The 27,631-nt window shown below is 31.7% G+C and overlaps 1 protein-coding gene across 1 annotated transcript in view; it reads right to left on the bottom strand.

Moving 5' to 3' along the window:
- The window catches only part of siz (Brefeldin-resistant Arf-GEF family protein schizo), a 182,867-nt gene that overhangs the window by 77,340 nt on the left and 77,896 nt on the right, over window positions 1-27,631 (bottom strand). Inside the window, exon 3 of the mRNA XM_090115939.1 lies at window positions 19,589-19,931. Within this exon, the coding sequence (XP_089972065.1) occupies window positions 19,589-19,737 (149 nt within the window). The 5' untranslated portion in view covers window positions 19,738-19,931. The remainder of the gene's footprint in view (window positions 1-19,588; window positions 19,932-27,631) is intronic.

Genomic DNA, 27,631 nt, shown 5'->3' on the forward strand with positions numbered 1-27,631 from the left:
TAATAGATAGAGTGATTCAAGAGGAAGGTTTTAGTATATAATTTATTATGTTTTAGACAAAGCGGGCGAAGCCGCGGGCGGTAAGCTAGTATACTATAAAAATTACTGCAAAATATTCAACTCCGTAAAACATTTCCAACTCTTAATCTCCTGTTGAATAGATACATCAATTTTCCACCCTAAAACATCTTTTCAACATTTCAAAAGGCAAGTACAAACTCCTATTCAATGGTCCATAATGCAATATTAACACGGCGGTTGCATTAAGGGTGCTATAACAGATTTTTAACAAAAACCGCTATTTTACGGTACAATTTTAACTCAAAGCACTTACACGTGAGAACAAAGTAATATCTTAATTTAAAGATAATATATTCAGTTCTACGATCATCTTATAAAAATTGTACGACGTCATACAAAATTGTCGCTGAAATACGATTTTCCCAGCACAATGATGGCATAAAATGCAAAAAAATGGGGTCTAAACCGGTACACTTTTAAGAAAATTAAAAGCCTAATCTATCTTCTTACCTATAAATTATTGAGGGATATATAGTCCTTTATAGATTGTGATAATTTTTTTGTATCTAAATCAAACTTTTATTTCAATTATAAGCTAAATTAAAAATACTTGTCGATTTCTTCATACATTTTGCTCTCGCGGGTCGTCAGACCGCGCTCAGAAGCGCTCTTGGAAGGACGGGTGTATCGCTCCTCGTCCCAAAAATAAAAACGAATTAGAAAAAGATTATTGTGCGTATAGTGTCGTTTTCGTGATTTGAAATATTTGATACTTTATAAGAGTAAACTGTATAAGTTTCATATTCCAGTTATTTGTAATTTAAAATTATGTTTTAAAAATTATGTTGACTGAGATCCTCTTTTTTTATGGGTTGTTGAACGGATTGGTGGGGTAAAGCAATTTGACAAAACTTAAATCCAAAATGGCGCCGACGAAAATTTGCCATCTTTTCGTCATGGGTGTCATTTTCATGGTTTTTGGGGTAGCTATTAACCAATATGAGGTCAAAAATAAAATCCAAGATGGCGCCGACGAAAATTTTACATCTTTTCGTCATGGGTGTCATTTTCATGGTTTTTGGGGTAGCTATTAACCAATATGAGGTCAAAAATAAAATCCAAGATGTCGCCGACGAAAATTTTACATCTTTTCGTCATGGGTGTCATTTTCATGGTTTTTGGGGTAGCTATTAACCAATATGAGGTCAAAAATAAAATCCAAGATGGCGCCGACGAAAATTTTACATCTTTTCGTCATGGGTGTCATTTTCATGGTTTTTGGGGTAGCTATTAACTAATATGAGGTCAAAACTAAAATCCAAGATGGCGCCGACGAAAATTTTACATCTTTTCGTCATGGGTGTCATTTTCATGGTTTTTGGGGTAGCTATTAACCAATATGAGGTCAAAAATAAAATCCAAGATGGCGCCGGTGAAAATTTTACATCTTTTCGTCATGGGTGTCATTTTCATGGTTTTTGGGGTAGCTATTAACTAATATGAGGTCAAAACTAAAATCCAAGATGGCGCCGGTGAAAATTTGACATCTTTTCGTCATGGGTGTCATTTTCATGGTTTTTGGGGTAGCTATTAACTAATATGAGGTCAAAAATAAAATCCAAGATGGCGCCGACGAAAATCTTTGTTATTTTATTTTAGTTTACTTCTTTGTTATTAAGAAAATTACACCTATGACGAAAAGATGTCAAATTTTCGTCGGCGCCATCTTGGATTTTGGTTTTAACCTCATATTCGTTAATAGCTACCCCAAAAACCATGAAAATGACACCCATCACGAAAAAAGTCAAATTTTCGTCGGCGCCATCTTGGATTTTTGTTTTAACCTCATATTCGTTAATAGCTACCCCAAAAACCATGAAAATGACACCCATCACGAAAAAAGTCAAATTTTCGTCGGCGCCATCTTGGATTTTAGTTTTGACCTCATATTTGTTAAGAGCTACTCCAAAACCTTGAAAATGACACCCATGACGAAAAGATGTAAAATTTTCGTCGGCGCCATCTTGGATTTTAGTTTTGACCTCATATTGGTTAATAGCTACCCCAAAAACTACCCACACTTGCAAATGTGTTTGCTTATTGCTACGTAGGAAAAGTTCAGATTTAAGAGTATCCTAGGTAATGTGTTATGTGACGAATACCTATAATTTATTTCATTCCGACTATTTTTCGGAATAACATACATTTACTAAGAATTGTATACAATGCCGGATTTAATACAGTGCCGGTAACATCATAATATGTATGATAATAATTCTACATTTCTTAAAAAGCTTTGATATTGTTTACAATTCATAGATTATTATTCAATGAAATAATGATGTCAAATAGTCACACTTTTTTAAGTTGTTTGAATATACTAACATACTTATTAGGATCGTACCTACTAATAAAAGTAACAAAATGAATTTTTAAAGTCCATAGTAATCTTCTGGAATCAATTTCAATAAAAATACATAATATCAAAAATTAAAAATAATATCAAGTATGAAGATGGTCTATAAAATGGAATGCGCTATGTTTACGTGAGCGTGATATTGCCGCGAATAAAGTTACGTCGTTAGATACCTAAATTTGAGTAACGCAGATTTGTGACAGCGTCCTTAAAAGCAGATTTACAAAAATCTTATCTTCTAGAGCCGCCTGCACATGTCACGGCCGTTATACTCAATTCATGTTTTTCGCAATATACCGGTTATTTCTAAATTACAGATTACATCTTAATGTTAATGATAGATGTTTTAATATCACAAAAATGCGGGCCATTTGATGTTGTGTCATGCTACGGATGCTGTAATTTTATTTCGTGTTTAAAGAAATATTTCGTCGTCGTGTTTAAATATTTGTCACTTATGTGTGATATTTATGAGATTGTAATATTTATAATCCTAGTACTCCACTTTTGGCTAATCAGACCACTAAAACTTTCACTATCTTTGTCACTGGCTTATCGCTAGTAGTGATTCCATAAATTTTCATGAAATTTTACTACGTTTAATAAATGGTTCCGAATGTAATTCCGATTATGAATTCGGATTTAATCAATAAATAAAATTCGTGTATTTCAGGTCACAAAGCCCATTTATTATTGGTATTTAAAATAGTTCCTATTGGCCCTTTATAAAAACATGCTGTATGGAAAATGGACGTATAGCTTTGTAAGAATATTGAATAGAATAGAATAAAAAGGTTAAAGTAGGTACATATTTCAAGTAAGGATTTCCATTGTATAAAATAAAAATAGCAACTGCTACTTATGCGTCCTTTTTCACTCTAAGCCTTTAACAATAAACTAGAAAGCTTACATCTTTCCTGTACAAGTAAAAGTAAAAGTTTTTAATGCATCTCTTAGAACTTTTACGATAATTGAATAAGAAATAGACATATTTTACAAGTAGACACATTGACTATGAATCTTTTCAAATATATGAGAAGTCAATTATAATTTTCGATTTACCTACATTTTTATTTATTTAGTTATAAAACAGTCATTAAATAACAATAAACCATTAAAAAATAAACAATATGGTACCAGAAAGATATAGCGCAATTGGCGGCCTTATCACTCAAGCTCAAACTCAAACTCAAACTCAAACATTCATTTATTCAATTAGACTACTATTTAGTAGCACTTTCGAAACGTCATTACATAGTATTTTTAACATTTACCACTAAGCAGTGATATCTGCCAGGCAACCACGGAGATGGGAAAAAAGCTCAGAGACTTGCGAGCTTGCTTGCCATTAGATACTATTATTACTACACAATAAGCTTAACTTCTACCAAACACATATACATATACCTACCTAACAAGTAACACCACAGTCTCATACACCAAATCACTCATCAAAATCTCCCAAAACGACTCAATCACATCGAGCATCATCTCACTTAGCCGGCTTATGTTTGTAAACACGGCTTGTGTGAAACCGAAAGTGGTTCCATGACCCCGTTACAAGGTCAAGATGACGTCACGAGCCATGTTCGGTTCGCGAGGTGGCAATGTGTACGAGTGCTTATGACATGTATATTATGTTATCAATTGCGAAAGATAGCTGGTGAAATTAAGCAAGAAAGCATGACGAAAAGGTTCACTGTGCACATATGTAGGTAGATATAAAATATATTGTATTTAAGTAAACATTAACCATAATAAAAATATAATAATTTAAGGAATAAATAAAACCTTTTAATAACTGGGACGCGCGGTTTCACCTGCAGACGAACCCGCGCGATAAATCAAGTATGTATTTCTATAGCTCATGAGTTATTCTGGTACATAAGCAATATCACTACCTACTATAACTAACTATTTTCAAAATCCTCCAGTGGTTTTCCTGTGAAAGAGTAACAAACATCCATCCTCGCAAACTTTCGCATTTACAAAATGAAGTAGTAATGTACTAAATACTGGTACATAACCTTTATACTATTTAAAGGTTGATATATGAGTCGTTAAAAGAACTAATACCTTGTTGCTAACTGAAAAATGGAGGCACGTTAATTAATTTTATTAGGTGTTCGGCAATTGGGCCTTCCCAGAATGTGCTTTTTTCATTTTGTACGAGATTATCAACCACTTATAGCTTACGACTTTTTTACCAAATCCACAAATATAGTGCCTACGATACGATAAATCGATTCTTGTAAAAAAATATCCCATCGTCTTACACATTATTTTACAAGAATGCACTTATTTAGTTAAATTTAAGATAAAACTGTAAAGTGGATGAAATTTAATAAATTTCGTAAAATTCTAGTTGAAACTAGTTCCTCCCTTGAGTAATATACAAGAAACTTATTCATAACCGACGTAATTAGACTTTAATACTTTTCAACTTTATGAAAATAACTATGAAGTAACTAAATTTTAAGAAGTAAAACTTAAAAGAGCTTTAGCAACAAAACAACTATTCTTCAGGGAAAACCTGTAGGATTACGTTATAGAACGAAGATATGCACTTTTAATAACAAAACAAGCTATTATTAATTATAGTAAATAATAAGTTAACAAAGTTTATAACGAGCATTTCTGTAGATATTTAAATTGACACTAAAGATGTAATGTGTAGTATTTGCACTTTTAAATCAATTTATCCCATGACCCCATTACAAGGTCACGTGAATCACAGCTAGTGCGTGGTTGCGTCACCACCATCCATATATTGATGCTAAATATGTGATCAATTTGTCGCTATCAATTCGCACCTACTACTAGTTTAGTTGTCAAGGTTTGCTTGCCTTATGAATGTTATAAAGTAGCTCTGTATATCTTCTTCACGCCTAAACTACTGAAACGATTTGGATGAAATTTCCTTGAAATTTTCTCCTTTCGTTTGAAATTGTCCACAGTAAGTAATAAGTTTTATTCTTGTCCTTTTGCACGCCTCATAAGCGAAGCGTTGAGGTGGGTACTACTGTCACTTCGCGCAAAACATCTGATTTTTCAAACTTAAAATGTCTTTATGTATCATACATTGCACTTGTAAGATAATACATACACACACATATTAAGAAAAAACACTATTTTTAACATTCATGATATTTTTGATGTCATTTTTGTTATTTAAACTAGTTAAAAAACAGTTTAAAAAAGTTCTGTCTTGGACGTCCGTGTGTCTGTATGTGCGGAGGATTTTCTTGTTAACACGATAGCGACCGAAATACTTTACTAATCGAGTCTTTTTTTTTCTCTTACGCTTGATTATGCTCAGGAATAGAACCCTTTCATTTTTCAGGGTCTGATTCGATGTGGTTTAATTGTTATTAAATAAACAAAAATAATATTAATAAATAATTATTTAAAAAAATTATGAGGCGTGCACTTTTGGATTTTCCAAACATTTTTTATAATATTCCTTGAAGTATGAGGATGGTTCATATAAGAGAAAACGTAAACATGTACATGTTTGGATTACACAAACATGTTTGGATTTTCCAAACTTTTTGGTTAGTCTCGTCAATCAAATAACGTACTATCACGAATTGTTTAAAAATTAATAACCAACGGCACACACCAAAGCACATTCTAAAGCATAAATAACCACAAATATAAACCCTATTACGAATTATAAGTTAATAACCAACGACACTAACCATAGCACATTATAAACCTTAAAATAGTCGCAAATATGAGCTCTATTACCAATAAATAAGGCTTAAAACTCACTATTTGGATTACATTTTATTTCACGCTAGGAGGTAAAATAGCAAAGGTTATTTTCAAGTCAATTTTCCCTTGCGCGCTCCACTACTTGTACTTTTAAGCTTAAATAAGCTCAGCTTAAAGTTCCAACCATTGGCAATATTTCCTCCCAACTAATACGCCTGAATTCCGGAAAAATTGTGTACAGTATTTCTATTTTAAAAATGATAAAACATATTCCGTAGTTTGTAAAATTTAATAGACATATTAGAGGTACCATTTTTATTCTGTTTCAGAGGGTTTTAAACTGAATTCATTTGAGGTTAAACATTTCAGTGTACTTTTACTTTTACTTTTTAGCTTTTTCTTCCTTAATAAGCTGCACTTTATTCTTACTTTTGTTAAAAAAAGTGATTGATTTGTTTTAGTTACTGCTGAATCAAAGAACATTAAAAAATAAAATATTTCTTAAAATTGCATGAGAAAGCCATTAGATATCGATGATTTCGTTTTTGTAGAAATACTTGGCGAAAACTATTTATTTCTATCAAAACCATGCCTTTCTATGCAAATGCCTTGATGCGCTCGCGACGCAAAACATAACATTATAATTTTAGAAAGTAATGTTCATTGTGTGTAATTTAAACACATGTTGTGGCCGTGTCGTGTCGGTCACGTTACGTAAACGTTTAATTGACGTTTTATTTGAGACTTTCTCGAATAAAAGTTGTCTGAGATGCTAATTTGTACGGATTTTAGGTGAAATATTAGAGCTGCTAAAACCACCTTCAAATGCTAAAATAGAGAAAAATAAACCTCTTAAAGTAGGAAGAAATAGAAAATTGTATTTAGTAAGACTAGATTTAAGAATAATTACGTAAGGCTATATTGAATTGAATGAAGAAGAATAGTAAGTACGTCTCTTTATTGATTTTCTAAAAAAAAAAAAAACATAAAAACCTGGGTTAAAATACAACCAAGGAGCAATGCATATAAATTATCGTATTTATAATGCATATAAATACAGAAACTATGTGCTTGTTCATTTGCAAAGCATTATATATTTTATAAAAAGTTTTTGTGGACGCTCGAAGTTTTGATTCTCGAGCATAAAAAACTACGTAAAACCCTATCAAATATTGGGTATGAACAATCTAAACTATTTTACCATTGTATATTTTTCCAATTTAAAAAATACACAGATTTTTTCGCGTTCAATAAAATTGGAGAGTAAATATGGATAGATATGCATCGGTTTACATCAGAATAACTTCCCAATTTACTTTGATATTTTTTGAACGCAGCTTTTTATAAAATTTTAACACTTTCTTGGAATTTTCATAGTGCTTTATATTGATTTAATTAAAATAGAAAATTTATTTAGGTATAGCTTTCCGCCCGCGGCTTCGCCCGCGTTTTCAATGTAAAACTACTGTCACATTAATTGTCTTATTATTGGTATTCCTTTTTATTGGCGTATTGTTTTGTTAAAGTTAATTATAAATATTGTAATACAAATAGCTGTAAGGAATCTATGTATGTAAAAATAAAAATAAATAATAATAAAACCTGCATAGTTCCCGTTCCCGGGGTAAAAATAAGTAAAATAAATAAATAAAGCTTTATTTGATCCATAAGATACAGTAGTTGTTACAACAGTTTAGATACTAATCAAGATAATATAATTTAATAAAGTTAATTTAAGTAGTAGGTAGGTTTCTATATGGACCCCATACGGGTAAAAGTTTTTTCCGGTTTTTTTTTTCTCGGGGTATGTCCGGGATAAAACCTATCCTATGTGTTAATCCAAGTTTCCCTCTATATATGTGCTATATTTCATTGTAATCGGTTCAGTAGAATTTGCGTGAAAGAGTAACAAACACACACACATCCTCACTAACTTTGGCATTTATAATATGTATTATTAGTAGGACTAATAATACTGAAGGAAATCTTCCTTCTCATAAATCATATTTGTAAGTAATAAGGCTCTAGCGTGCGTTAATTAAACGCCTAGTGTAGTCCCTTAAGGAATATGTTTGTGAAATGTATTCTCAACCAAGGTTAAGTACGTGATCATAAACCTAATAACGTATATATAGGTACCTTTCCTTAAAGATTGCCTTTATACATATAAACATAATTTTATATAAGAACTATATAATAAGTTTTACGCTTTTAAAACTTTATCTAAAGACTCGCTGTCCGTCTATTACTTAGGGGTATGAAAAATAGATCATGTTCGATTCTCAAACTTACCATAGGGCATATCAATACACACAAAATTTCATGAAAATCGGTCAAGCCGTTTCGGATGATTTAACTTCAAACACCGCGACATGAGAATTTTATTTTAAATAAAAGATTTTATATCAAATCTGTAACAAGTTCCTCTCTTGAAGTGTCGAGTTTATTAACAAATAAATATTCATGAATACACTCGTTAAATACTTCAAAAAGTCCATTACTTCAGCCGGTGTAATAATCGTGTAACTCTAACACACATTTTGTTATTATTAAGGCTGCAGTCTAGCAAAATTGCGTTTTCAACAAGTTATTTGACAATTTTTTCCCGGCTAATGAAATGATAAACTGAATTTTTTTTTCTTGTTTATCAATTAGTGTTATATACGCAATGCGCGTGAATTTTTTCACATTTATACAGTTACTTTATGTTACCTTAATCAGGCCTTCAAGATAAGTCTCTTTCCCCCAAAGACATTTCGAGCTAAGTTTGTGCACTCACTACGTTGCAACCGATTACAATTTACACAATCTGATCAGCGCATTATTATCCTTATATAGTCGTTATTAAAAACTGCTGAATACAATTGCCGAAAAACTTATGATTTTCTTAATTAGAACGTTATAAATTCATTAAATTTCCCATTTTTTGCCTTACAAAATCTATTGATAAATACTGCTAAAAGTAATTTTTTCCATTAATTTATTCGAGTTGGTTGAAGACCAATGAGTATTAATCCTTTAAAAAAATTTTTTTTTGAGTTTTGATAATTCTTTAAATATTAAAAAAATATTTAAAATAATTAGGAAAAATCCTAGCGAATTTCTTTAGTCGCGCTCCTTGGGCCGGAGCGTTCTGACGTGTGCTCTACGCTCGATTTTCCATCATACCGAAGTGAAAGTTGCTCTACTTCATTAAATTTAATATTTTTGTTAATTGATTATTTTTATCTTAGTTTTGTGCAAATATTCGTATTTTTAAACATTTGATTTCGATATGGAAAATAAACGAAAAAAATACGCGTGTAACTACTAGAAAAAAAATTATCTTCGAACATAAAATTAATGAAACCAAATAGATTGCAAAGGTGATTGGCAACAATTTCTTTATTTTACGGGGTGTCAGTAAAGGGATGTATATTTCTTTAAAACTAAAGTAAGCTCATAAATTTTCTTAGAATATATTTTTTTTTGAAGTTCCAAAAATGTTTATTTTTCGTTTGTGAAATACAAAATATAATATAAACTTGTATTGAGAACTTGAACTTCCCAAGTTCATCCGGGGAAATCCCCATAAGGGGAAAATGATTTGTTTACTCCAAAATTATATGCCGAGGTGTTTTAATTTTTTCTTCTAGTCATTTTCAACGTAGCGGCATGTTGTTTGATTATTAATTTTGTAACTTAAATACAGGATGTTGGTTTTATATTCTGATCTTACAGACGCGCTGACAAATTTAGTCCGCCATTTCTAGTTTCGTCTACCAACTCTAGGTACCAATATTAAAACGAATGGATTATCATCACATCATCAAAACTCAGATGTAATGGAAGATCACAATAACATAGAAAATTCAGTGGGTGTTGAGAACTAAACAAACAGAAGTAACAGAGACGCGAAGAATAAAAAAAGAGGACGAAAACGATAATTCGTTGATGCTTTCCCTTTTCGACGTATTGTTAGGGTACATCACCAATCTGCAAAAAACAAAACTGATGATTCCCAATTGCTGATTAAAAATGAAAAACAAATAATCGACAACAGTGGTGAAAATTTGCTGATCACAATGAAACATCCTTCAGTGGTAGCAGATTTACTCATTTCAAATGTATCGGTGAATAGCGTAAAGGAGAGGAGGACAGGGAAACATTATGAATGTGGATGGTGGATTGTATACAGGGTGTAATCGATAAGTATGTGCAGGCGATTATGACGTTATTATTGCAGGTATCAAAAAACTTAAAACTGATATCGAAATTACTTTACCTAATGAGCAAAATGACAATAATAACTTTTTAAAAGTATAACGAGAAATATCTAAAAAATTTACTTTATACACTCCCATATCAAAAAGGGAAAATGGTACTAGTACAAGTTAAATGTCTAATTCCGGCAAAAGACATGAATGCGGAAGATGCGGTTAAAAAAAAAATTTAATATTTGAAATACAATGCAAAAAATAACACTTTTGTCATAGATAAGAATCATGACTATTTTTTCTAAATTCAGGGACAACTAAACGTTGCAGAAGCAGAAGTCTGCTTATTTGCTGTTTGGACTGGAGTGAATAATTCGTTAAAAATAGAATATAATTATAAAAAAGTATGTAACGTTTTGGCAAAATAAAATGATGGACCATTATCAAGATTTTACATAAATTGCCTGCTGTCAGAATTGATTGATTCGAGACTTCAGCATTCGATGCCCATCAAGGACCCATCCTATATCATTCAAGCGATTGAAAAAAAAGAGATAAATCCAGTGCAACCGATAAAGCATCAGAATGCTAGCAAAAGATTTATTAGGTTTATCAATATAAATCTATATATTACACATCACTACATAGTATAAAACAAAGTCGCTTTCCCTGTCCCTATGTCCCTATGTCCCTATGTCCCTTTGTACGCTTAAATCTTTGAAACTACGCAACGGATTTTGATGCGGTTTTTTTTAATAGATAGAGTGATTCAAGAGGAAGGTTTATATGTATAATAACATCCATTAAATAGTGGAGAAGTACTGTTATTTTTGAGGTTTCTAATGTGATGTCGTAAAAAATTACATGTTTTCCGCTTACATTGCAAACGCAGGCTGAACCCTACGAGTTTTATCAAAATAATGTACTAAGTATTATACACATTGAAAAGGTCTTCAGAAAAGTCCGCGATGGTATATGTCTATCTCTTATGGATAACCCACAATAACTTTTTTTGTCATTTACTTTTTACGACAAATAATGGCTAATTTTCGATGCGATTTTAACCAATACAGCATTAATCCTTAACCAATTAAATACCTTGAATAAATTGTTCATTTAATATAGATCTATATGGCCCTTTACACCGTATGATTTAAGTGAATATTTTCGAAGATATTACAGATTAAAAAATTGCGGGACGTAGCGTTTGCAGCGGTACCGGCCGGCCGCCCGGCTATCTATTTTATACCAGTGCGAAGCCGGAGCGAGCCGCTGTTTTTATATACAACGTTCACAGTTTTTCTGTAGTGTATTTAGTATCAGCATTGCACCCGGGCGAAGCCGGGGCGGGTCGCTAGTAATATAATAAATCTGTAGAAGACGCGAAGACTGACATCCGCGCGGACGGAGTCGCGGGCGGAAGCTAGTCAGAAATAAATATCTTTTGTTTTCATTTGCGTATTTTTCTATTTTATAATTTTTTAACACAAACATTACATTTTTTTTATTATATACAAAATTTGTTTATCCGTTTTATTAGTTAAACTGAACAACTTTCACTAAGAAACTTAGGTCGAAAAAAATGTATAGAGTTATGCATTTTGTATGGAAAGCTTATTTTTTTTTATATTTCGTCCAAATTTCTTTGTAAAAGTTGATCAGTTATATAAACATGAAGTTGAAGATATCAATAGAAAGTATTCGCAAATTTTGTGTACTGATAAAAAAAAATCACCCGGTGTAATTTTCACGAAAATTGTTTCAAATTGTCATTTTTGGTACTTATTACGAATATTAAATTATACATACGAATGATTTAATTTTTAAAAATTAAGTGGAGCAACTTTCCCTTAGTTCATTTGTATTATTTACATGATGGATGACAGGATGCATTTGTTTGCACTACTAGACCAAGCCCTTAACACATCCTCATATGAAATATGAATAAAAGATAATGTATGAATAATGGTAAAAAGTTAAAAATGATATACATATTACAATTTAGCTCAAAATGCATAACAAAAAATCTTACGAATGTTTGAGATGATACATGAAGACTTTAAGAAATAAGGAGCTACACTTATAGACATAGTTTTAAAAGTTACATCGCTGCGGAACTACTTTTCTGATTTGAAAACTTCTTTCAGTGTTAGTCCCTTTATTGAGGAAGGCTGTAGGCTATATATCATCACGCCACAGACTAATAATAATATAATACGTATGTCACGCTAAGAACAATAGAAGCAGAGCTGTGCTGGTAAAACCGCGTGACACAACTAGCACTACAATAAACGCTAATGAGAAATGGACTATCCTATACATTGTATGTAGGTACCTACGTAGTATACATACGTATTGTATGATTGATATCCTACTTAATATTATAAATGCGAAAGTTTGTGAGGATGTGTGTGTGTGTTTGTTACTCTTTCACGCAAATACTACTGAACCGATTATAAAGAAATTTAGCACACATATAGAGGGTAACTTGCATTAACACATAGGATAGGTTTTATCCCGGAAATCCCACGGGAACGGGAACTATGCGGGTTTTCCTTTGAAAACGCGAGCGAAGCCGCGGGCGGAAATCTAGTCCTATATATTATATGACTAATATACTCTACTACTATTAATTACTAAAGTTCAATTTAACAGACATTAGGTACGTTTCATCTGATACGACTCATCAGTACTTGATACAGTGCAGTTAATTTTAACAGTTACCTGTATGCGCTTCGTTACATAAATTTACGTATTATGGTTAGTAGGAATGTTTTATGCAATTGCTTTTGTGGTATAAAACTGGAAAATAAAGATCTAATGATTTTTGTGAGGTTATGTTTATTGTTTATACGTCGGAAGATTGCACGGCGATTGACACAATGATAGGTAAATCATTTTATTACTTTGTTTGTAAGTATATAAAATCCAGCATGAAAGTAAAAACGAAATCTAATGCCGCTCCTACTCAAGTGCGGTGAATATGAATTTTGATATTAATACGAATAAAAATGTGATTTTTTTACTTAATTATGCAAAACTTAACACAGATTCCTATTTCCTAGTTAGGAATTTAATGCCAATTATTTTATATAAAATATAATTTTAATATTATAACCGTTAAATATAATATAAGAGACTTGCTATGTAATTCAATTATAATTATTACAAAACAGTTCAGGGTAATTAACATACATTTCATACTTTGTTATTACGGTCGCGTTTACTTCAATATTGATCGACATACTTGCCACGATTAGTACCTACTCTAATCAGTAAAATAACAATAATATTACATCACTGAATAGTTGAATACCAATTTTTTTCAAACGTATGAAACAATATAAATATGCACAATAAATATGAAACATGAAACATGAAAAGCCCATCTCTTTTTGATGCAGAATTATGAATATTAATATAAAATTTAATTTTGATTTTCCCATTTATTTTTATCAAAAACGCAATATTCATAATGCATAAATTATGTCGTCGAGTGCGAAATATCACTCTCATAATATATCCATTATTAACGACATATATTTATGTTTTTAATAAAGTCATCACAGGAAAATATTCAAAAGTAGGTATATGCTTGAATCTCACATGAAATTCAACAAAAGTCGAGGAAAGAGGGCTCTTTCTATTGATCGAAAATTGTGAGACATCCGAAGAGGGTACAGCAAACGATAAGATTGATTGAACACAATACAACACTTGTTACCAACACCATATTATGTAGGAATGTGTTTTTTTTAATATGGGACTTACTAGCTTCTATTTATTATGTTTCACCCGCGTAGTGTAGAGAAATACCCAGCGGAATGAGATGTTTTACCGCGACAAAAAGTAGCCTATATTACTCTTTAGCTTCCTAGCTATTTCTACGTACAAAAATCATATCATAAAATTGCTCCATTGCGACGTGAAAGAAAGACAAGCAAATAGACATTCTCAGTTATAATATTAGTAAGGATTGAGGTTATGAAACACGTCTGCATGTTGTGTGTGTTGTCATGTGCAGTTTTTTCTGCTTTTTTATAGCAGAGGAAACAAGCAAACATGCGGGTCATCTGAAGTTAAGTGTTTGATAGTAGCTTTACAACTCTAGTAATTTTTTAGGCCTATTTTGCTGGGCTTTAATGGGCACTTACCGTACGTTTTAATGAAAACATGAATTACTCTGACTATAATACCGTGGATGACAAATTTTCCGAAAACTTTCTAAAATGGTAAGTTTTCGCTCTATATCATTTTGTTATCTGACCCTTAACTACTATCAATTTAAAAATACTAAACATTTAATGTGCCTAAAATTTTAATCTATTCACGTGTTCTATTACCTACCTTCCAATAAATAAACACGATCTATAATTATTGATCATTATGCATATACATATAATATTAAACAGCAATTAACATGTAGATTTAATTTCACCCGTTCTTTAATCTAGATTAATATACCCATTAAAAATTGCATCATTGTACCTTTTCATATCCTAAACACATTAGTACAAGATCCCAGGGCCGCCAGTCCTCACCTATTTTCTGACGGATGAAATGTGGACGATTGCTTAGTGTTAGTAGGTATGTGCTACCACCGTACGCCTACCAGCTAGCTTGGTCAATGGGCCAATTTCCAGATATCAGGTGATCAAGGTTCATAAAAACAGTACTTACTTACTTCACGTATTGTCTCAACATTTATAATGTAACATTTATAACAAATCGATCGATACTGAAATACCAAATTAAACTATAGCTTTCAACGCTACCCTTTACAGGCGATAAAATGCCGATTAAAATAGACAGCCTTCCAAGGTTGTACGCTCGGATCCGGTGAAAACCGGATTTAGCACATAAATACATAATGTTACCCTTTTCTAAATAACGTTGGAGGTAATTCTGATTGTGGCTTTAATAATGCGTGGCGGAATTAAAGTTACGTTTTGGAGAGATTAAATTCTATTCTGTGATTTATGTAGGTACTTATTTTTACGTAATTTTGGCAAATTTTGTGAAAGTATCAAAAATGCTTTTCTCTTTTTGACGATACGGTTATCATATATCATAGATAAAACGTAATGCCTATATGATTTGAATTAGTCGATGTTATTCCCTCTATGATAATAATAAAATCAAAACAATACTAATAAATCTGCAAACACCAGTTTTATGTTGGCATAACGAACTTGTTTATTTATGGATTCCTCGTTTAATAAATTATATTGTTCCTAGTATTTACTGTAAATTCGATAGCATATTTACGGTATTATTCAAATTAACTGTATTTGCTGAATGTGGTTACGTAGACGGTATGTACATATATATATTAATGCTAATAACTAATAAGTTATAACATTTTTGTCGTAAATGAATCGTGCAAATATCTTCTATATAATAAAAATGAATAGCTAAATATGTTGGTAAGCGCAAAACTCGAGAATGGCTGAGCCGATTTCGTTAATTATTTTTTTATAATATTCCTTGAAATATGAGGATGGTTCATATGAGAGAAAACGTAAACATGTACCACGGGCGAAGCTGGGGCGGACTGCTTAAAATATTAGGAAAACCAAGTATAGGAGCAAGGGTTCTTTATTTCTATGTTTCCTAATATTTTGTAAAATATAAAATTATTGTTTATTGTTTAATTCTATTCAGCACATAAGCCATATTTATACTAATCTCTACATACCTTACTGTAGATATAATTCAAAATAACAAAAAAGTGGCAAAAAACTACACCGATAGATTTCACAAACTTTCATTTATCCATTATTCGATAATACTTTCCCTCTCCGCCTGTTAACCAAAAACTGTTGTTTATTTCAAATTTCATTTTACTCAAGTCTCAAACGAATAGGTACATCTCTTTTATTACCCGACTGTGACAGAAGGAGGGTTATGCTTAGAAAGGGTTCGAGTGTAGGTATGTATGTAGGTACTATGTATATTTTTGGCACGCCCTAGAAACTTAACGGCTTGTAGTATTTTTATATGGGTGGTGTAATGTCATTGATTTGTCTTAGTTGCGAAAGTAACACTAGGTACAACCAAATATAATAAAAAACGCGCCAAAAAGTAATAACCTAATAGTATTTTTTGGTTATTTTTTGTCGGATTTTTTTTATAGTAATACAAATAAACTTATCTTGTTTTGCCTCTGAAACGATTGGTTCTTGAAGGCAAATATTTACAAAGAAACGAGACACGGGTATCCAATATTACCTTGTTTATTTAAATTATGTACGACCCTATCAAGCGTCGAAATAAAACGCAAATATTTATCGACATAATATGTTATGCTTTGGTAATTTGTGACGATAGATATTATTGTAATGTTCATCTTTATGAAACATGAATAAATTATTAGAACACTTTTTGATATAACCTTTTACGTCTTCTCTATATTAATTTTACATGAATTAGAAAAATTAAACTAATAACTAGCTGTGCCGCGCGGTTCCATCCGCGGACATAGCAAGTAATAGGTATACAGTATTATTCTGGTCCACATCACGGCAAAGACCCATCAAAATTCCGTGATTTTCGCGTGAAAGAGTAAAAAACACATATCCATAAATTAAAAAAAAAAATTGCGTTTATAATATCAGCAGGAAATAGATATTATAAGCATTGGACTTATCTTAACGTTCCTAAATAGGTACGTACCCTTATCCCAGTGTTTTATAATTATAGAGTGACAATTTAACAATATTCATTTTATATTCATTTTAATAATTCTACAAAATGCGCAAACTGCGTGCACTGTTATATCCCTAGAAATTAATATGAAATCCTACATTTCTACATGTAGGTACCAAAATATAATAAGCGTCGTTACACCCCGCCCGTGTCAAGTGAGTCCATGGCATTCAGGACGAAAAGTGCTCATTAAACGTCGAAAAATACGGGTTTGCTACGGAAGTATAGTTTTATTTTACTTGTATATAAATGACGCGGTTATAGACTTGGTATTCGAGAAATTCTGAACTTTATCTTTTCACTGAAGCTGGAATGTGGTATTTTCAAAATATTATATGTTACTTCGTTGACTTTCAAGTTTAGAAAGGGCTTTTTAAACAGATAAATAGGATACAAGGATACGAATATTAAGTATAGAGAAGGAATTTTAACGTAATAATAAAATTCACCTCAAGAAGCAAATGACTGAATTGAATAAAAAACTAAATGAAACTGATAAAAGTTATCTATAAATTAGCATAGTGCTTGCCTGCCTGATAAAAGCACCCCAAATCCTACCCCATTTCTGTAGAAAAAATGGCTACAAGCTGTAATGCCAAATCAAATTCCGTACAAACATTGTCCTAACTCACAAATATAATATCGAATTGAATAGCATTTATTCAAAGACGTTCCGTCACAACACTCGCGTACAAACTCTGAAGAGGCTCCACAGAAAGGACCTGACGTCACCATAGACGGGACGAACAATAGCGTAATAGGCAGAATACGAAACGGTTTGTTTGATAAGCGAGAGCGGTTCAAACTTTTTATGAACCACCCCTTTAAATGATCTCTATATGTTATGTTTTCTTCTCGTACATAGGCTACAACTGCCTAGTACTAATGATCAGAATCCGCTCAGTAATTTTCTCGTGAAAGAGGAACAAACATCCATCCATTCTCAAAAATTTCACGTTTTTAATATTAGTGAGATAGTTATTGTTTCAAATATTTGTATGTGAATATGGTAAGCGTTGTCCTCAAACGCAGAATTTATTTGTGTATGTTTTAAATATCATATTGGAAGATATGGCAAAAATATTATCTTACTTGATCAGGCAACTCGCATGCAGAACTTAAAACGGAGCATGTTACTACTGAAAACAGTGAAGTTTGGAATAGGCATGACGAAAGATTTTCAAAACCTCTTCCATAATGTGTGTATACGTTTATTAAACAAGAAAAACCCTATATTTCGCTAATATACTTAAATTCAACGAAGATAAAAGCCATTTTTCAAAAAAATATTTATTAACTGTGCTAAAACAGCTCACAGGTGTCATGGCGTAGGCGTGACGTCACTCTTACGTAAATCCGTAATTATCAGACTTCTGTATGCATAGCGAAGTAGAATTAAACAAATATTTAATTATTAAGTGTTATAGAATCTAATTTCAAAGTTAATAAGTGGTGTGCAGTATTGCAATGTGAATCTACATAAAAATAATACCCAAAAAAGTGTTAGTAATTGTTTAAAGTGAGAAAATAATATGAAATGATTGTATAAATTTGACGCAGAGAAACCCGAACCACATATTCGTGAATTCGCAATTATATTTCTGTTCTGAGTCGATAAAGCATACGTGAAAAAATAGAAAATAAATAAAAATGCGCATTCTCAACATATTCATAACAACAAAATACACCGAACGTGAAAATGACGCGAAGTTGTTTACGTAGACGTGACGTCACATGTGTTTCAGTCAAAATGGCCGACTGCAGAATTTCAATGTTTTATTTTATTGATAATCTCATTAATCTTAATGTTTTTAATATTTCTAAGTCACTATTTTTAATTTATATATTATACATTTTCCCTTAAAGACACTAATTCGAACATTTATGGATACTGTCGTCATGCCTATTATGCACGATCAGGATGTACATGCGGAATACTCACTGAAAGGCATCAGATAATAATACAATGTAATATTGATGAAATAGGGACATATCACTCTAACATGAGCACATTTAAACGCCCAATAATATAAAGTATAAAGCTACGAAACCCGAAAACGCCCAGCCCAATAAATGAGAACAGTCTTGAACCACAATCAAAACATAGCGAGCGAGGATCCGACGCACGGAGGCTTTCAAAGGACGAAGACGTCCCTTTGTTTGTACGGAAGTATTTTTATATGTGCCTATACATGTGACAGTTTGAAAACAGACGGTTTTTGGGACGCGAGTGCTTTAAATACTACACTTATATGGGTGGCGTAATGAACCCCCCTTTAAGGGAGCGTGTTTATTAACTAAGTGCTGTGTAGGTTGATTAATTTTGTATCATATTAATATCATTGAATTATAATGTTCTTGTAGATCTTAGAAGTATAATATCGGTGATTTCCTGCTTTGTTTTAATACAATTTCAGCGAAATACGTAATTTTTACTCGTTTCTTTTAGAATATCATACGTACGTACTTCATACGCTTTATTATAGTTACGTTTTGAATATACAGAAACCTGATAAAAAATACAACTCACCCGTCATCTTGTAAGTGTTTCAACTCGCTCAATTCCAATTCCCTCCGCAGATTCGACACCTCGCACAGAAGCATGTCCCGCTCCGTCGAGACCTTCTCGAGTTCGGCGCGCAACCGCACCACCTCGTTAGTCAAATCCATCGTCGCCATTTTAACCACTATCGATAACCACTATCTGCACCGCACATCACTAATCACTGATACGCCGAACGCTCGAACCAATCACGCGCGCGCATTTTGCATTGCGACGCGTCGAACTTTTCAAAATAGTGCTGTCGGATTGTTCGTCGATAGAATTCACTTTTCACTGAATGTAAAACTCGCAGAGGCTACATTGTTGGCATCTGAAACAATAAATCATTCCATGAGAATAGCTCTAGATGAAATTGCTTATTCGGCACGAGTATTCGGAATATTTTGTTCATAAACTACTGAGCTATGAAGTCGCGAATATGGGAGCTATGTTAATGCGGAGAAATAAATAAAATATATTGTTCTCTTTTATTGGATGTTCTGCGAAAATATGCCGCCAGGCAACACTGTATGTTTTTGTAATGTTCAATTGTTATGCGATTTACATGAAAAACTTGGCATACGAATAGCTGAGCTTTCATTGTTTTAATTCTACAAAGGACTATTTTAATACGATATTATTATTGAATATTTTAAACATATTATGCGAAATAGATTCATTTTAGTACCTAGGTACTACGGTTCGTAATTTCAAATCGAATTTAAGGTTCAATTTCCTCATATTATGTAGTTTATAATAAAAATTGTAACTACTTAAATCTGAATCATCATTTGCAGATTACATATTTAATTGAATCTTAAGGTAAACAGCTAAATGTTATCTTTACAATTTCAATATTTCATATACCTACTCAAACTACAAATATGGGTACAGCTGTGCTTCTAAATTTATGTAAAAATAAGTGCTCTTAGCTATATGAAGATACACAAAATGGTACAACTATATCTCACAAATAATTATGTTGGTAGCAATCAAAAGCTCAGTACGAAAACACTTACTGTAAGTATTTATAAAATATGTATTTCATTTCCACTTGCAAATACGGAACAATTTGCTATAAAATGTTACATAATAATATAAAATTATTTAATCACGCTCATTACAGTGAGGTAATTATGTTAGTGGCCACTAGTGGCTAATTGGATCACTTTAATAACATTAACAATAATAATGAATACAAACAAATTATTACCATTTGCATAATTAATTTGATGTCAGACACCTATTGGGTACACGAGACACGACCTTTTCAAAAATCTATACTAGGTATATATCAATATTATACAGCTGAACGTTTGTTTGTTTGAACGCGCTAATCTCGGGAACTACTGGTCCGATTTGAAAAATTTTTTTTTACTCCGCACCTATTGGTCTTAGCGTGATGATGTAGCCTATAGCCGCCCTCGATAAATGGACTATCTAACACTGATATATTTCTTTAAAAATCGGACCCGCAGTTCCTGACAAACTGACTGTTCAATCAAACAAACTCTTCAGCTTTATAATATTAGTACAGATACATATTCGTAGTACTAAAAAAAATTTCTGTCTGGCAAAAAAATCGATCATTAAAACAGACGAACTATCTCCTACAAAATGACACGGGGCTCTAAAACAAACTAATTAGAGTTTACAAAAACTACCAATACACAAACACCAATCAGGGCACAAACAATTTGCTCTGCTGTGTTGCGATTTTTCCGTTTTTCAGACCATTACTCGTTAACAGGCGGTAAACAAACACTCGATTGATCCATAAACTAGGCGCAAAGAGAAAAACACCATCCCCCTTCCTGGTTGAGTGTTTGTGTTTCAAAATAAGTTTATATTAGTGATGCTTGCTCTGCGTAGAGACTATTACATGAGTATATGCTGCTAGCATTATTCATATAAATATTAGATTTATACCGAGTTTCAACAACGTCTGGATCTAACCTAACCTAACAATCAGCTAAAATGACAATTATGTGAAAAAAAACATATATGAAAAAAATCTCGTCAAAATTAGATAGTCATTTATTTTTTCCAATTGTCAATTTCATCAAGTTATGAATTCACCTTAAATGATTTCAAATCTTAAGTTATAAGAAAAATAACGATAAAAGTCATACTTATAAACGTATCATACATAATGTTAATTCCTAGTCGTAAATATCGATACGCTTTTCGCAACCAATTGTGGCTTACTGCCACTCCATACTGACATATGGAGCTTAATTTGTTCAACTCGTAACACTTAGCAGCGGTATTGGAAACGTCCGTTTTACCAAAAACTGTATTCTGGAATCTGGATGCTATGCACTAAATTATAGGAGTTGTTGAAACTTGAAACACTATTGCGTTTGTATTATATTGGGTACATATTTAAGTATTTATATCTATCTTCTTCTATCTGACTTGACAAATGTAGCTCTACGTAGGGATATAAAAAGTTCACGAATAGTCAGAGCTACCGAGCCTACATAAGAAATTGCATAAAATCGATCAAGCCTTTTCGGATGACTATGGTCACAAACACGAAAATTTTATACACATGTAGATATTCGAATAGGTTACACTAAATATCAGTAAAGAATTAATTAAATAATAGTATTCTAATATCCTAAATGAGCTAAAACTGAAGAGTTTGTTTGAACGCGCTTATCTCAGCAACGACTGGTCCGACTTGAAAAAAATCTTTCGGTGTTAGATAGGCCATTTATCGAGGAAGGTTATAGGCTAGGTATATATCATCACGCTAAGATCAACAGGAGCGGAGCAATGCGGGTGATACCGCGCGATACAGCTAGTATAAAATAATTTACGATTATAATACTTCTACGATAGCTCGGTTATTATGGCCGCGTTAATTTCCTTACCAACGTTAATAGAATCATAAATTGATTAAAACCGAGGCTTTATGAGCTAAATGGAGGTCTTAATCGCTTTGCGAGTTGATTTTTTTTATTTTGCCACGAAATAGTTATTCTACTTAGAAGCATTTTATATGCCAGTTATTCATTAGATCTTGCAATCTTTTATACATATTAAGGAATGTTTTGATATAATTTTCTCTTAACTTGATTATTACCAATATTAGATATACCTATACATGAGATACCTCATTAGTAATAATAAACAGAACTTTAATAAAAGATAGTGGACATCCACAAAACATATAGAAGTGCTATAGAAATATATTTACTTTGCTATATTCGATCGTATGTTATAAAAATATTTCATAAAAATTAACCCAATGGAAAATTTAAAATAACCTAGCTACTTGGAAATTTTACAGCTGTTATTCTTACTGCTTTTATTTCATTGTTCAAAAGTACTTTACTCAGTACATTTATCATCACACAAGACAGGTTCATTGCATCTCGCTAACAAAACTACTTGATACTATTCGTACTTCTCTAAGAACAATACTGCAATGCGGAAATAATTTTAAACTGGATGTTGCATAAAAACTTTAACACAGAAAATGGTTTATTTATCTAATAATTATGACTTCATATCAAGAGGTGCAGGTTCAATTCCGTCATATCGAGAAAATATAAACCTGATAGATGTTATTTTGTAAGAATACGAACTGTAATAAATACGCATTTCAGTACATATAATAAAAAAAAATATTTTGCCGCTGTCTGCCTACGGCCTACGCCCTACGAGTTTACGATAAACTCAAAAACTAACACAACAATCTGGACTTCTTTTAACTTAGATACATACTAATTTTTGACATTTTAAATACTTAGAAGCATATTAAGTGATAAATTTACCTTCAAGTTAAACAAAATAATTCAATGTTTACAAAATTTCAGTAAAACAAAAATATTTGTTAATTTATAAAAGCGCCATCTAGTAATAACAAGTGAAACTAACAAAACATACGCGTTATCTTGCGCGCGCGCTCAATGCCAGTAACAAACTTCAGATGCCGCTAGTATCTCAATTGTTTACTTTATTTAAATAATTTATATCAAATAGTTACTTGGAACTTATTAATCAAAATAATCGTTCCAAAAAATCGTTAACTTATAATTTAATTTATATTATATTAATATTAATAAAATTATATTAATATTAATAAAAGCTGTCGTAAGTAAATTATACAAAATTAAGTATTTTCTTATTTTTTACGAAATATTTATGTAAATAAAATTAAATGATTATTAGTGCAAAGTCAAAAGGTAAGTAAGTACCAACTAGGCACGCAAAACTAGGTGCAGTTTTTAACCTAAAAGCGCAGTAACTTTTGTTGGATGATCATAATGAAAATGTCGTTATCCAGGTCAGCCTTAATAACTTTACAGTTTTAGTGCATTTCGCATTTTATTTTATTTAATGCAGACTGAAAAAGGGTAAAGTCCTTTTCATCCACTTTTTGTTTGTTAATAATTTTGCTACGCGTATAATTTATTCTGTATTTTAAAAATGAGATAAAATACTACACTATAGCAATATATAAAGCAATGTTTACGCCCTTAGAAAAATTAAAATTGTCACAAATATAAACACGGCTGTTACATTTTACCACGCCTGTGTAGAATCAGTACTTCATTATGGACTTATTTTTTGGGGTAATAGCACGGATGTACAAAAGGTGTTTATTGCACAGAAGAAATGCATAAGAGCCATATGTAGCAGAGCTCCCGATGAATCCTGTAGACCAATGTTTAAAAAACTTGGTCTATTGCCGCTTCCGTCACTCTACATTTACGATGTTTGTGTGTTTGTATCAAAAAATCTGCATCTTTTCAAAAAGGCTTCTTATGTAAATGATCGTAGTCGTAGGGATCCTAATAAACTTATTTTAGATGAAAATCCTCGACTAAAGTTGTATAACAAAAATTGTATTTTTATGTGTATTAAAATTTATAATCACGTACCTAATAAATTTAAAAATAATAATGGCAAATTATGTAAAAAAGCACTAGGAGAATGGCTAACTAATCGGTCCTTCTACAGTATTAAAGAATTTTTTGATGACGAGAAATAAAATTATAATTGACAAGCTTATTTATATGATATAAGTAATAATTTTGTAATTAACATTTGATAATTTAATTGGACCCATTGTTTTATATACAATTATAAAATTTGCATGCTGTTTTTTAATGACGGCTAAACATGTTGTACCTACTATAAGTAAAAATGTAACATCTAAAAATACCATGTTTAACGTAAATAAAGAATTATGAATTATGAATTATGAATATTTTGTATAAAAATATTTACGTTTAAGGAATAGTTCAATTTCACGCTTATGATGGAAATATAAATAAACAGTCGAGTATAAATAGCAGAACTAGGTATAAATCGAAAACAAACAAGATAGCAAAGCAATAGTTCGAGAAACATCTATCTGTTTCAACTTTCAGTACACAATTACCAAGATACTCGTTTCAATATAAAACCAATTTATTACAAAATCATTCAAATACCTCTTAAAACACGGAATCTTTAAACTGTAACAAACAACGTATTTTCAGTGGGTTTTCTTTAAAGCAAATTTCAATTAATACCATCCTACATAGTGATTCCCTCCCCCTCCCCCCACCCTAGATCAATTGTGCAGTAAATTGGAACAGTATGTACTTGTAAAGTGTGCTGTGTTTTTCATTGTTTTTCCTTTAACTAAACCTTATCCATACTAATATTATAAATGCGAAAGTAACTCTGTCTGTCTGTCTGTTACTCAATCACGCCTTAACTACTGAACCAATTTGCATGAAATTTGGTATAGAGATATTTTGATACCCGAGAAAGGACATAGGATAGGTTTTATCCCGGAAATCCTCCGGAAATCTACGGGATCGGGTTTTTCTTTGAAAACGCGGGCGAAGCCGCGGGCGGAAAGCTAGTTTATTATAAATGGCGTTCTCAGTTCTAACTTCTAATTAAATCAGTCTTATTTAAATAGAAGTTAATATAATACACAAAAGTAATATATCTCTTCTAAATATAGATGGAGCCATCTTAATATATCAGATATATTATTTGAATATGAAACGTTGTAATTGAGTTGTTTTTCTATTTATAAAACACATTTTCGTGTATTTTAAACATTTTTGAATAAATCTAAGTTTACTCCTATTTAATTAAGTACCTATAGTATTTTTACTTTTTATAGTCTGTTTATTATATTAGTAGACTACCTAGGTACTAATTAAATCGTTCAATAACTTTTTCCAATTAAAAATAACAAATCATGTAAACATTTAACCACAGACGCTAGTAACTAGTTATTATTCTGTGGCACAGATTACTAAATACTAACTACGTATATACCTATTTAACTCTGTATTCCAATACTTTATGGGTGCAAATAAGTACCTATCTAAAAGCAATACCATACAAAACTTCTACAGCAAAACAAACATACGAAGAAATTTAGAACGCAACGAGCGTTCGACAATTTTTATAGTTTCCTCGAAATGTGAGGAAATAGAATACGTAATGCTATAAAGTATGTTTGAACTTTTCGGATTCAAACTATCTATTCTATACATATAATAAATCTGTAGAAGGGTCATTTCTGTACATTGAAAATATTGAAAAAATAAATAGCAGGGGGTGTTACTGGATCGATACCAAACCCAAATGTGTGATTAAAAAAATTTTTGTCTGTCTGTCTGTCTGTCTGTCTGTCTGTCTGTATGTGAAGACATCACGTGAAAACTACCGGTTCGATTTCGATGAAACTTGGTATAATTATACCTTATTATCCTGGGCGTAAAATAGGATACTTTTTATCCTGAAAAAATACGAAGAAAAAAAATTAATCTTAATTTTTCAGTTTTATCCATAGACGTTGTTCTGTAGAACCGCGAACACGTTGCGTATTATTATAGGCCTAGCCGTATTTGGGTCCAATAGATATTTATAAGATGTCATTGTCAGAGTTACTCAAAATGGAGAAATAAACCATCAACGCGAAGACCGACATCCGCGCGGACGGAGTCGCAGGCGGAAGCTAGTATTGAAATAATTCGACTGCCGTTCTTGTGACATCGAAAAGATCTTATAACTTGAATATTCGTTTTATATTTTATGTTTAATGAATAAATTATGTACTTACTTTCTTCATATTTTATTGCTTTTTTTTAAACAGGATAATATATGATATAGGCATAACGTACGTTTTAATTTAAAATATATTATACCTACGTACTACTAGATAGTTTGATTGCGAACAATAGTCAGAAAATGAAATTGTGTTTTTTTTTTCATTTTTATAACTGAATTTTCATATTTCCTTGCATTTTCAAATATGTAGGTACTTATATAATTATAAAAAAAGAGCGTGCGTGCCTAAGCCTAGCACACGTGTGAGAAGTGAAACTTCCTTGGCAAGATCCAAAGATACCAAAATCGTCGCCTTACTCCATGTCGTGACGGTATTGCCATGACGCGATCTTGAAATTTTACTCTCAACGCGCCAAAATAAGTTTCACTTTAATAAATATGGCTGCTATGCAGGGAAACACCTGACTCTATGCGTCATATCGAACCTGCTAACTTTGCAGTCAGGACACCTGTATTATTGCAAAATTTAAGTGTCAACAATAACCACAATCGTGAAATTAATATCAAACAGCATTTTAATGAAAATAACACGTTCCATGGTTTATCTGTTATCACATAAATAGGTAAGTACTGTGAATTGTGATATTAAGTACTTATTTGCAAAATATAATAGAAAGTAACCAAACACGTACCTCTTAAATATATTTTTCTATACATATAATAAATTGATTAAGTAGGTAGGTATACAGTTCTTGCAACAATTTAAAATTTTCCTTCGTATATAAAATCCCGCAGTGGAGTGGAATGCAACATACCAGTTTTATGAATAAAATATTCTTATTGGCGGCAAGTTTTAATAAAACTTCACCATGGGACAGATGCATATTACACCTGTAGATACCTGACTGTTGTATATTTACAGATGATTCGATGATCAATATTCTGCATGATCAATATTCTGCATCTTACAAATTATTATAAAATGTGTTATATATT

The sequence above is a fragment of the Colias eurytheme genome, chromosome 24 (assembly GCF_061535395.1).
Source record: "Colias eurytheme isolate Ceu_HAF_F1 chromosome 24, ilColEury1 Martin Lab GWU primary, whole genome shotgun sequence".
Taxonomy (NCBI): domain Eukaryota; kingdom Metazoa; phylum Arthropoda; class Insecta; order Lepidoptera; family Pieridae; genus Colias; species Colias eurytheme.